General features: G+C 48.6%; 2 protein-coding genes across 2 annotated transcripts in view; one reads left to right on the top strand and one right to left on the bottom strand.

Moving 5' to 3' along the window:
- PHF7 (PHD finger protein 7) overlaps positions 1–110 on the top strand; it is a 10,301-nt gene extending 10,191 nt beyond the window's left edge. Inside the window, exon 11 of the mRNA XM_006917676.3 lies at positions 1–110. This exon is cut by the window's left edge and continues 81 nt beyond it. Within this exon, the coding sequence (XP_006917738.2) occupies positions 1–110 (110 nt within the window).
- A 9,919-nt stretch (positions 111–10,029) lies between these two features.
- The window catches only part of SEMA3G (semaphorin 3G), a 9,903-nt gene continuing 6,773 nt past the window's right edge, over positions 10,030–13,159 (bottom strand). The window contains exons 15-16 of the mRNA XM_006917561.2: positions 12,722–12,861; positions 10,030–11,339 (exon numbers count right to left, since the gene is read on the bottom strand). Of these exons, the coding sequence (XP_006917623.1) occupies positions 10,899–11,339; positions 12,722–12,861 (581 nt within the window). The 3' untranslated portion in view covers positions 10,030–10,898. The remainder of the gene's footprint in view (positions 11,340–12,721; positions 12,862–13,159) is intronic.

The following is a 13,159-nucleotide window of genomic DNA, read 5'->3' as shown; positions in this document are numbered from 1 at the left end:
CCAGCCTGGAAGAGAATCTGGACCTTTCTTGGACCGATTGGTCAGGACCTTCCATATTAGAGAAACCAGAGTCCTCTGGTGGCAGGAGAGGCCACTCCAGGCGGTCCTAGGGTGTCAAAATCACTAAAAGCTGCAAAAAACTCCAAGTAACAGCTTATGAGTAGTTGCTGCCAAGCACATTTGGGAACAGAGCTGGTCTTCCATTGGGCTTGGGGGAGGGAACACTTTGGAACTGTGAGACAAGGAAAGGGGGCCAGCAGCGAGACTATGAACCAAGGAAAGAGAAGTCCCAGGGGAGCGTGAAGACAAAGCAGTCCAGATGTCAACGAAGGAATATGTATATTGCTGTGATAGCACCTCTGCTTTCTGCCTGGTCCCCACTTTTTTCTCCTTCCACTGAAATTCTTTCACCTTAATCCGGTTCTCCTGTGCCTCTTTTTACTTCACCCACATTTGTTATGCAAATAAAGGCTTTCTCTTCATTGGTGTCTCCTTAAAAATTCACTCTGGATTTTATCTAGAACACTAAGGAATCTGGAGGGTAGAGTGAGGAAATAGGAAAACCCACGCTTCTAATCTATAAAATTCAGCAACTTAAATATAGAACTTCCAACTTAGAACATAGACATGTTGCTTTGGAGGAAAGCCGTTTGTAAGGAAATCGACTTTACAGGGACAGAGATTTCATCGTTGTGCAAATAAACATATAGGTTCTCATGAGGGAGGTAAGCAGCAAAGGAGTCTACATTGGACTGCGAATAGGGCCTTGGACTCAAACTAGCCAAGAACTGACATGCTCACTGGTGCAGAAGGGTTTCCGCTTGCTCTAGGCAGCGCGGTCTTCAGCAAACCTTCAGAGCATGAGTGAGGACACACCTCCGCACAGCCACCCGGTAGCTCCAGCATTCCCTCTGGGTAAGGGAGTCAGGTCAGGACCATTACATTAAGCAAGGCAGCTGGACTGAGAATCTGACTGACAGTCTTGGGAGAAATTAAATAGAACCTATCTCATATTTATGTGTTTTAATGATTTTGTGGGATTTGGATTAGCAGGGGAAACTCAGGACCATTGCCAGACGTTGAGTTCTCAGGGTCTTACTGGGTCTCACTAACGACAGAGGATGGGGCTCTTGGTTCAAATGCTGCTGACCCCTGGAGACTCACATCAAGTCATGTACAGAGATCACCTTCAGATTTGACCAGATTTCACTTGGAATCACACAGTGGAGGAGAGGGGATGTAAATTGTGTCTTTTTGTTGTTATCAAAGTATATAGGCAAAGTAACAGACTTTAAAAATTTTAAGAAGTACTAGAAGGATTCTGATGAAAAACAGTCTCTTGACTCACTCTTCCCTACCCCCAGTCCTATTCTCAAAAGGTAATGACTTTCCACTTTTTTAGCCGTTTCTTGATTGATTAATCTTAGACATTATTGACTTCCTAGTATGTTACATAAAGATCTAGCACATTTAAAGCTTCCCATTTTCATTCTCTTTACCTTTTATAATTGCATCACAATTTTTTTTAAATTAACCTTCAATGTTTACATCACTATGACTATGTATACGCTGTTTACTATTGAGCCAGGCAGTATACTATGATTATTCCTCTCTTATACATTGTTTTTTTTGTTTTGTTTTTCACTGCAATGAAGACATGCCTCTTTTTTTTATTTGCTATATGCCTATGATAATTCCTCTCAAATGTTCTACATGATTAATTGCCTCAAAATATAATTTTCTTCATAGGCCAAACATCAGCTCCCTATTAGTTGCAGTTCTTTTCTGGAAGATCTGCCTTCTAGAGCCTCCTTCTGAGCTGGCTGTTCCCGGGGCCTACCACAAAGCTATCATCCTAGGCTTCCCCATGACTGTGCCTTTTTCTTCTTTTTCTGTCCCATGGGTTTGATGACTTAGTGCTGTGCTTCCTACCCTAGGCATCCTGGAACACTTTGTCAGAGCTCTACAAGTGACATGAGAAATTTTAAATTGTGGATTTTCATTTCGAAAACAAATATTTTGCCATCCTAAAAGACAACTCTTGCAATGATCATTCACAACTGAGACACTTTCAAGGTTAAGACTTTAGTTTCTTAATCTAGATTTTCTATAACTTGGGTCTCTAAGCATATTCTCAGACATCTGGGGTAGTATCTTTTCCTTTTAAAAGAGTCCATGTGTATACTAAAGTATGAGAAGATTCTTAACTGAAAATATTGGTCCCCTAACAGTGCCCTCTGGACTCCAGCTGCTGTGGGTGGGAGGTGGAGCTTGTGGCAGAAGTGGGGGGTGGGGGGATAAGGGATGTTTTTTGTCGCCCAGACGTTCAACTGCCCGACTTCTGTGTGCAGTTGGCACGTACATATGTACACATGTACACACACACACACACACACACACACACACACCTATTAAATATGTCTTAATCTTTATACCTTTACTCTCCATTGATGTTAATAGCCAATTTCATTCTAGTAGGCTGGAAATGGACTTTGAAATGTTCTATTTGTCATCTGGGCCTGATCATTCTCTACTAAATGAGTTTTGTGTTTTTTTTTTAAATAAACTTTTAATTTGGGATAGTTTTAGATTTAAATAAAAAATGTGAAAATAGTATAGGGAGTCCCCATAATATCCCAAACCCAGTTTCCTCTCTTAGTAACATCTTACATTAGTGTGGTACATTTGACACAATTAATGAACCATTACTGATACATCGTTATTATCTAAAGCCCATCATTTATTCAGATTTCCTTAGTTTTTACCTAATGTCTTTTTTCTATTCTAGGATCCCATCCAGGATACCACATTGTGTTGAATTGTCATGTCTTCTTAGGTTCGCCTTGCCTATAACAGTTCGTCAGATTTCCTTGGTTTTGATGACCTTGACAGTTCTGAGTACTAGTTAGATATTTTGTAGACTGCCTTTCAATTTGGATTTGTCTGATTTTTTTTTTTCATGATTAGGCCAAGGTTATGAATTTAGGGGAGAAAGATCACACAGGTAAAGAGTCATTTTCATCACATCACATCGAAGTTATATGCTATCAACATGACTTATCACTGTTGATGTTGATCTCAATCATCTGTCCAAAGTAGTGTTTGTCAGGTTTCTCCACCATGAAGTTACTCCTTTACCTCCCCCCACTCCCCCACTTTCCATATTGTACCTTTTGGAAGGAAGTTATTCTGTATAGCCCACAATGAACGAGTGGGGACTTATGCCTCCTCCTTCCTTGAAGACAGAGTATCTACATAAATTATTTGAGATTCTTCTGCATAGGAGATCTACCTATTCTCTCCAAGTCTGTTTGTCTGTTTGTTTGTTTAGTCAATCACTTGTTCATGTCAATATGGACTCATAGATATGTATCCTATATTTTGGGTTATAATCATATACTGCTTCATTTATTTTGTTGCTCAATTTGTTCTGGCTTTGGCCATTCAGAGCTCCTGTGTCCTTTCACATATCATCATTATTGTGTTTTGTTTTGTTTGAGTACTTCTTTACTTTTTGGCACTATATGATGCCCAAGGCTCATCTTGAATATTTTAAATATCTGTTTTCACAAATGATGTGTCTATTAGACTTAATTACTATTTTATAGCTTAGGACTTAGAACAAGTACTTCTCTTGGAGAGGGTAGAAATAGATGTTAATAAAAATGCTCCAAAATACCTGCTCTCCTTCCTCTAATCCTTACCTTTATAGGAACCATAAAGTAGGGCCAGAAACCTCAGAATCTACTTCTGCTTCCTTTTATTCCAACCACCCTCTTTCTTGTCAGTTTGCCTACTTTTCTAATGCTTGCTTTCCTCTCCATGCCACTGCCAGTACTCCACTAGGAGCCCTGTGCCTCACAGGACTGCAGCAAAAGCCTTCTCTCTGCATGTTTTCCTGTGTCCATTTGCTTTGCTGACACAGCCACCCCTTTCCCTTCTGCTAATTATCATAAAACATTTGTTAGCTCTTTACTTAGGATGACCCCCACTGAGATTGGCATCTAAGGCCTTCCACAAATGGTCCCACACAGCTGCCTCTCCCAGGACACCCCACCCCCGGGAACTCCACCCTGGCTACCATGGAATACCGGGCCCTGAGTGTGGAGTTCACAGGCTAAAGAGCCCTAACCTCTTTCTTCAGTTTATCGAACCCAGCATAAGGTCCATTTCTTCATCCCTGGGTGCTCTCACTGGACTCTTCTTATACTCCTATTATAGCCCACACCATTCTCTATCTGATCCTACAGTTGTGGATCTGTCTCTCCCACTAGATTGGAAGCCCCTTACAGACAGGAGCCTGTCTGTCTTATTAACCTTCCTTCCCCTTGTGTCTGGCTTGGGGCCCCATATTCAGAGGAAATTTGATGTCTACTGAATTGATGAATGTGCTCATACCCTTTCTATTCATAAGCCTGTTGTTTTGCTCTCAAACACCAGAGGGCATTGTTAGCATGGAAGGTTAAGTGGCTAATGAAAAGCTTGCTTCTATTTTGCTATTACACAGGATTTACCTTCACTTGTTGCAAACACATCCGTTCAAATTTATTCATGAAGTGTACTCCTGTCGGGTTTAGAAATTAGTATGAGAACTACTAATGACATTTCCATTGCAGGTCAAATCCTCAGACAGGATTGCCTGCATGGTCTTTCCAGACCCAAAATGCCCATTCTAACCCCAGCTGCCCTCCTCCCATCCCTGAAATTGGGGACTGCTAGTCCCAAGGTAAATGGATGATATAGTTCTGTTTTTCTTCTGCTCCACCCTCCTACCACATGCACATTGACATTAGGGCCTCTGGGTGGTGGTTTAAAAGCTCTAACGATCTGTGAGCAGAGTGGAAGGCTGTTATGAGAAACAGCACCTATGTTGGCCCTGACCCCAGGGATATTGCATCTGTGTGCTCCCAGGCTTGCTAGGGGTGAGTTGCAGCATCATGGGGGGCCCCAGGTGTGAGAAGGTGCCCTAGTGACTAAGCCAGGGAACGTCATTCTAGGAGTCAGTTATTTGCAAGCATCTCGTGCCTTGTACACTTTTTTTTTTCCCCCAAAAGCAACATGGAAACTGGAGGCCATAAACCAAAGAGTTGATGTTTTTTAGAAAACAAAAAGCAGAAAATTTGTCCCCCCTTCTCCCTAGTAAACCTCCTCCAGTCCTCGGGTCCCTGAGCAGTGGGGCAGTTGAGACCCAGAAGAAAAGAAGTGAGGCCCAGGAGCTACTCCCCCTTATCTTTGGTTTAGATTTGTTCCTTGACCTTGCTCTACATGTACACCCCTGATAAACAGGAAGGCATCGAGCCATCAGTGTCCATCCCTCTCAGAGCATCTGAGACCTGCCTGGGTCATCAAAGCCATCCCCGGCCCCCAGGAGCATTCTAGAGGGGACTCCAGCCTCACCAAAAATAATTTCCCATTGTGTTCCTCCCCTTGGAAATCATAGGTTTGTAAACAGACCCTTACATTTAGACAGATCCTGCCCTAGCTTTGTGCTGGTGTGTTATTTTTCTTCCTTGAACAATGTCCTTTCCAGTAGGGCCAGCCGTTCACACCATTGTCTGAGACCCTTGGACTACAGGAAACAGCACCAGATTCTTATCAGCTGGGGGTGGGTAGGCAGGCAGAGTGAACAGATGAGGTCATGTCCATAAAGCAAACTGCTAGTCTGCCATGTCATTTTACTATACCTTTATCTGTGAGAGCAGAGCCTTGTCCTCCTAACAGGCCAATCTGGGCTTTGAGTGTCCCTAGTCCATCCCCTCCATTTGATGGCAGACACCTGGACTCTGCTTCACTCTGGAATCTCACCAGCCCACAACTCTCCCCTTGTCCTGGTCTTCCCTGCCTGCCCAATGGCATGCTCATGGCAGTGAAACATACCTCATTGGTATAGATTAGGGTGCACTCTAGTCATCTTCCTCCCTGGGTTAAAGAAGTCAAGACTAGTTGGTCACCTGAGTCCCCCTCATCAGCAGAGTCCCTGAGTGTAAGCTACTGACTGACTGCTGGTGGCCTGGTGTGAAGATGAGGGCAGGCACCCCTGAAGAGGCCTGCCCCCTGGAGACTATGCAGCATTTCCCATCCTCGGTGGAGAATGATTTTTTTTTAAGGCTGCATTGAGGAACCAGGAGTTTCCTTAATGAAAATCCAGCATGGAAAGTGAAAGGCTTCATTAGGACATAGCCTCTAAGCGAGAGGGGCCCAGCAGTGGTACCCATGGCAAAGGAAGCAGAGGCTGGGCAGTGGGAAGTGGGCACAGGGCCACGGAGGCCATTGCCTCATCTCCTGTGCACCAGGGGTGTGGGTGAGTCCGGAAGAGGAGCCAGGGTGGAGGCCCAACAATCCCTGAGCTCCTTATCAGATATTGTATCCGAAGCTAGCTCCACCCACTCATTCTCTCTCCACATCAGGGCCAAGTTTGTAGTCTTAGAAAACCCTAGGGATTTGATCTTGGTGTGTATTGAACTTTCTCCTTGCAGGAGCCCCTGCAGACTAGCACTTGAGCAAGGCTAGGGTGGATCCTTAACTCAGGTGGAAATTGGACTGTTTCTGAGCAACTGTTTCCTAGTTCTAAGGAGGAGATGTGGTTGGCTGGAGAAGCCTCAGTTGCATGCTTCTGGACCGGCAGAAGCAAGCAAGTCCTCTGGGGCCCACCCAGCTCTAGCTGCATGTGGGGCCTCTGCTAGCTAGGGAGGGCAGCCTGGCAGGAGGCAGGCCAGGCTCGTGATGCCTGCCCTGCCTACTCCTCCAATTGGGAAATTCTAGAGATGTCTGGGACCTGAGCTGGGCTTAACTGAGTGAAAGGGAAGCACAGAAGCCATTTGAGAAAGTAAAAAGGGCTGCTTTCCTCCCTTATTTTATCCCCTCCATGTCACCCGCCCTTCCTTAGAAACTAGTCTGTGGACTACAGGACAGTCACAGGCTTGGGGTGAATCCTAGCCCTCCACAGAGGACCATGCCAGATACAAAAGGAGCAGGAAGTAAGCCGGGGATGCAGGCTGAGTGTGGGAGATGGGAGCCAGAAGCAGGGCAGAGTCCAGACCCCAAGGGTCAGCAGCCGGGCCGCTTGGCAGCCTGGCTCTGGGATGGCAGATCCTGCTCTGTTGCCGGCCATGGGACTTAGAAGGCAGAGATTAATAAATTAAATTAATCTCACATGTTAAGAGAAAGAATTAATCTAATCAGCAGTTTCCTAAAGTATACCCTTCAAAACATTAGAAACATGAGATGGTAATGACTCCATGGGAAAAAGGGATAGAGGACCGAACGTTTTGGAGAATTATGTAGCATACAGTAGGAATGCAAATTAATGGGAGATCAATTTGGGCTTCTCAGGAATTTCACAGGGCAAGCAAGCAGGCAGTGCACAGCTCCATGAGGTTAAGGGAGCAGAAATCCCAGATTTACTTGACCATTTTTGTGGAATAATTATTCCACAGGACAACATTTTGGAAAATACTCGACTATTACCTTTCTCGAAGGCCCTTTCCACTTCTAAATGTGTTTGAGAAATCATGAAACAGAGACCCAAAGGCTAAGGGAAGTATGAGACTTAGAGGAAAAAGCTGGCAGAGGAAGATAGAGTGAAATCCTTGAGACAGGAAATAGGACTTAAGATGGGAGGAAGGAGGAGGAGTGGGGGACCAGGGAGAAGTCCAGGCCTGAGGGGTCTTCAGGGCACAGGTGGCAGTGATGGTGGGAGCAGAGGCACCCAGTGCTAGGGGACAGCATTGCATGAGGGGAGAAAGGGGTTATGGAGGTCACGTTCACACACCCCTCCTCTGTGCCAAGTGGGTGCTCTGATGATACTTATGAGTAGGTGGTGATGATGGCTTGAGGTGGGACAACAAGTTTCAGGTTCTCTCGGGCCTAAGTGTTTATGCAGGAACCAGAGGGCAAAAGGAGGGGCCTGGGCTGCAAGACAGAACTGATAGGCCCTGTTCTATTAAGCCCCCCTTGTCTATAATATGGACTGAGAGGCCCATCTAAGCAAGGGTAATGTCTGTCCCTACCTGTTCTCACCTCTCTCCAGCACCAGTGGAGTCTGCTTTTTGGGCAGCAGCATAATGTCACAGAGGAGTGGGAGCCATGGTTAGAGGCAACTTCTACAGCACGCCCAGTAGGCCAGACTCTTGGGGCCTCCTCTCCCCCCCCAGAAACTACAGCCCCCATGGCACAGCCCAGCCCTCCAGGCAAGAGCACAGTGGCCTTAATAAACATTGGTATGTGGTTTGGGATGAAGAAAGGCATCAGGCCAAGTGTTGCTGTCAAGTGTTATTGTGAAAAAAGAGCAAGGCTGCCTACATACCCAGCTGCCCTTTGCCAGCATTTTTTTTTTCCTGGCTCTAGATCCTCTTGAAGTTCCAAGGTCAGTCTCAGAAGCCCGAGGGGCAGGATTTTCCTAATTTAATAAGCCTTCTGACTCCTTCCTTCCGTTAATGCCCACCCTCCCTTCTAGAAAATACCACCTAGGGTGGCCTTCTCCCTTGTGGAATGGAGGTAAAAGGCTCTTCATTTCCAACTCACACAGATGGTATCAGTCAATTTAGCACAGAAATACACAGATACAATAATAATATAATTATGTGATGTAAATATTAACTTCATTCTTTTCCTTGTAGATTCTATGCAATAGACCACCACGCTATCCTCACTAGAGCTCGGGGGCGGTCATGACAATGAAAATAACAATAGTAATTAGAGGAAGTGTGCTCTGAAGACAGAGAAACCACAAAGCCCATCTCAACATATGAATACAAAAATAGAATTCACACATAGAGCCATTTCCAGGAGTTAATAACACACAGTACCATGGAGGGTTGCGGGGTGGGGATTTGGTAGAAGCTGTCCATAATTTTTCAAGTGCAGGTGTTCATTGTTCAGGATTTTGAGCTCCTCCCTTCATTTTCCAGAGTATCTTCCCCAGAAGGCCCTGACAGGAGCCTGTCATACCTGGGCCCAGCCTACAGGCCATTGAGGGCCTGGTGGTTTCTTCCTGGCTTCCCTGGGACAGAGGGGCAGAGCTGGTTGCATCTCTGACACCTTTCCTGGGGCTCTGGCTTCTCTCCTCACTCTCTTCCATGGCCTCTATCTCCCCTCCCCTCTCTTTTCTAACACCCCTCCTCACAGTCCTCTCCTCTGCTTTTACCTGCTGACAGCCCAGTCACAGCAACCCCAGGCAAGCCTTCCCAAAGTGCTGTCAGGTTCATCTCAAAGCTTCTGGTTCAATTACTGTGCTGTCAAAGTGGGCAAGGAGGGCCTATTTCAGATCCCAATTGGGAATTGAGTAGGGGGACAATACAGATAGAATCCAAGGCACATACAGTCTGGGTTTGAGTTCGATGGGGCAGGAAACCTTGTCTTGCTTTTTATCTATTTTTAACTCATTTCTTCGTCTTGGTTTCTTAATGGAAGGAATCTCGAACTTGATGCTCTTATCTCCCTCCTGCCAGTTTTGTGCGTCACTAACTTGTTCATATGCAGGCTGGGAACGACTTTTCATTTAGTCCTCCTCCTCCCCGCTGCTGTGCTCCCCAGCCCAAGAAAGACATTACTGCTAATGGCAAAACACTCCCAACACACCCAGGCAGAATGTGTCCTGGCCACCTAAGCCTTAGCCCCAAGGACCTAGAGTTCTTAGTAGCCTTTTCCCCTATATTTTTCCCCTTAAAAGAAAAAAAAAAAAAAAGGCTTCATAAATGAACCATCTATGACCAATCCTTATTGAACAGAAACCAAAGTTCCCAGGGTGGGAGACATCTGGCCTTCCCCATGGCTCCTGGGCTAATTGATACCATTCTGAGTCCTTGAGCATGCCTGCTCCTGGGTCCCATAGCCCATCCTAGGGTTTCCCACCCTCTCCCCGTCTTAAAAGCCTCTTGATCTTCTGTGTTCCCATGTGTAGCCCCACCCCTGATTCTGCCCACCAGCCATAGCTTTCTCTCAGATCTGCCCCGTTCCCACCCTCCCAGGCTGTAGGCATACTTGCATTGTCTTAGGAAAGACGGCCCCCTCTTCCCTGGCTCCCCTCTCCCCATCTCTAGTCCACAGAGGCAGGGATGATCTTCTGGAACCCACCCTTGCCCTACTCATCAGCATGAAGACCCTGATAGTGGGGAGGAGGCATCCTATCAGGAGGGCTGGGCATCGTAGGAAAGCTGGCCTGGCAGCTCAGGGACCTGAGTAAGGAGAGTCAGGCTGTGAGGCCCCCTTGGTTTATGAAGTAAGGCCTGAGGACAAGTCCACCCCTAGGTTGCAGGGAGCTCTAATAGTCTATGCTTCTGTGGTTATGAGATGGAGAAGAGGTGGTAGGCAGTGGCAGGGGCCCACCAAGCTATCGGGACACAAAGTGCTCCACCTTCTCAGCACCTCTACTTCTCCTCCCCAGCTCAGTCGGTGTAGGTCTTCTTGACGGGTGCTAACTTAGAGGCAAAGTCCACCCTCCTGTGGCTGCCTGAGGGCCCACCCCCTGCCCAGACACCTCTTCGGATGCACCCACATACCCACGCTAAGGGTCACTCAGAATGGCCATTGTTCTACAGCTGGGAAAGCACCACCCAGCCCTCGTGCCTTAGGCACAACCGGAAATGCAATCTGGGGTCCACCTCTGAGAACAAATGGGCCCAGTGGGGTTGCCAGCAGCAGGAGGGTGCTGGCTTCAACTGGAACTGAGAGCAGAGAGGGGCAGGGCACAGGCACAGGGTCCCTCCATCAGGCCCCAGCCTTTCCTGTGGCAGTCTGGTAGGGGTTTAGAGGGCAAAGACTCCCATTTCTAATTGATGATCAGGCCTGCTGGCCCCCTAGCTGGGGGGTTTGGAAGACACTGGGGGTTGGAAGACACTGGGGGTGGATGTTGGGCCACTAGGCCCATCCCAACCACCCCCTCTTCCGTCTACCCTCTTCTATGTGGCCTCCACCTCCCGGGGCGTCCGATTGCGCTCGACCTGCACCCGGCTCTTCACTTTCTTGCCCAGCTCCAGCCCTGCCCAGCTCTTGCCTTTGGCCTGTTTGCCCCGGCTCCTGGACGAGCACCACATGCGCTCACAGTACTCATCTACTCGGGGCAAGTTGGCGAAGCCGATGAGCTGCAGGATGTCTTTGTACCAGGCCTTGGGCGAAGTGAAGGCCAGGCCTCCCTGGGCATGGGTCTCCTCTTGCCTGGACTCCTGAGGGAACAGGCTGTTGAGCTGTGAGGCAACGATCACCTCCAGAGCCAGGCGGGCCACCGTCTGGGAGAAGCTGTGCTCCAGCGTAGTGCAGATATAAGTGCCGGCATCGAGGCGGCTGAGCCTGCGGAACAGCAGCCCTTGCTCTGTTTGTAAGACTCTCTCGTCAGTCTTCACCTGCTGGACAGAGGGAGGACATGAGAGGGGCACGGAGCAAGGCACACACCATCAGCTTCTCTGCACTCTGCTCTTTCAAATTTGCCATCTTAGAGCCCAGTACTTGGGCACTTCCCCTTACCCATTCTCCCCATCCCAGGAGGGGACCAGCAGCATGGCAGGCTCAGCCTCCTCAAGTCTGTGAGCTAATTGCAGGCAGGGCCTCACCTTCCCATAATCTAGGGCATGGCCTGCAAAGGGGGCCTTTCAAGATTTGATTGACTGGTTTCTCCCTCGTCAGAGCTCTAGGGCACCTATTTTGGCTTTAGGGGGCCCAGGCAAACACTCCCAGGGAACAGAGAGGATAAGAGGTTATGTATGGATTTTTACCCAGAGGGGAGCTATAACCTCAGTCCCAATACTAGAACTCCCCTCCGCTCCACATGGCCTGCATTGTTCAATCCCCTCACAATACAGGGCCCAGAGCCCCAGCCAGGGGTGGACAGAGTGCCCATCATAGTGTGGGAGGCGGGAGTGCTGTTCTGACACGGACAATCTCCAGCCTGGCTGCTGTCTGGGCTTTAGTCTGCAAATCTGTACATTGAGGCTGGCCTGCTTGGGCGGTTAGTGCTATGTAACTTCATCTCATTGCTCCCCCTGCCCCTGACCCCCTGGGGGAGTCTTCTCAGTGCCCAGCCTGCCGACAGCTGGCCCAAGACTGGCCTCCCCCAGTTCCCAAGTTGGAAGGAGAGCTCCTCCTATAATCACCCCACTCCTTCCCTTTCCCTGCCCCTGGGAGCTCTAGAGAATGGTTCCTCACCCTGCTCCACCCACACTCGTTCTCAGGCTCCAGAATGAAGCCATCTCTGGGGTTGACAGACCTTTCCAGATGGGGAATAGGAGGCCCAGGCAGACCATTGGACTCCAGGGAGGAAGTGTGGGGCCAAAAAGTGGAGCCAAGCACTCCAGGGAGGAAGTATAGGGGTGAAGGCCAGTGGCCAGGGGCACAGGCCTGGGACAGGGAAGGACCAAGAACCCCTGGGGAAAGGACCCCTTTAAAGATGAGTAGGTATCTGTGTAGGCCTGGGGGGCTTCCTGACTGGCCCAGAGCCCGTTCCCTATCTTCCATCTCTGCTACCCACCTATCAGAGCTCAACTCAGTGCCTTGGGAGTTGGTGGGCTCCCTGTCACTGGAGGAGTCCCAGGCACATCTGGCCTGGGCATTCTCAGATGGCAGGAGCAGGGACACCTTCTTCCAGGCACCCAAGGGGCCTAATACACAATTTCTTCATTTGATCTTAGCAGGTTCCCCTCAGAGCCTCGTCCTAGGGCTCAGGACTTGGAGTTCAGGGAAGGATGTGAACTCAGGACATGAGTAAACTGAACACAGGGTCCTCGCTCACCTGGTCAGGTCCCTCGTCCCCAGGCCTCTGCAAGAACCAGCGCACAGCTGCCTGGGGAGACTTGGGCAGGCACTCCAGGAAGGTGCTGTTGTGCTCTGTGCCATAGACTGTGGTGGTCGCCAGGGGTCCTGCAGTCTCCTCTGGAGGGAGGTGGAGGTGAGCTCAGCTCAAGAACTATGGAACCCTGGGGCCAGCTGACTCCCAGAGCCCAGGAACCCCTACCAATGTGACAGGGACCTATGTGTCCATCAATCCCCAAGCCAGTTACTCTGTCCAAAGACCCTACACCCATATACCTAGAGGAGCTGCACAGATCAGGAAACTGAAGATTTTTTGTTACAAGAGAGCCAGTCTGAGGTCCTACTTCACAGGAGTTGAGCCCAGCCCACAAGGGTGAGTAGGGACCTTGTGAGAGCCCAGCCGGTGCCCCATTCCTGC

Source organism: Pteropus alecto, unplaced genomic scaffold (genome assembly GCF_000325575.1).
Source record: "Pteropus alecto unplaced genomic scaffold, ASM32557v1 scaffold75, whole genome shotgun sequence".
NCBI lineage: Eukaryota > Metazoa > Chordata > Mammalia > Chiroptera > Pteropodidae > Pteropus > Pteropus alecto.
This window is presented reverse-complemented; position numbering and strand designations above follow the sequence as displayed.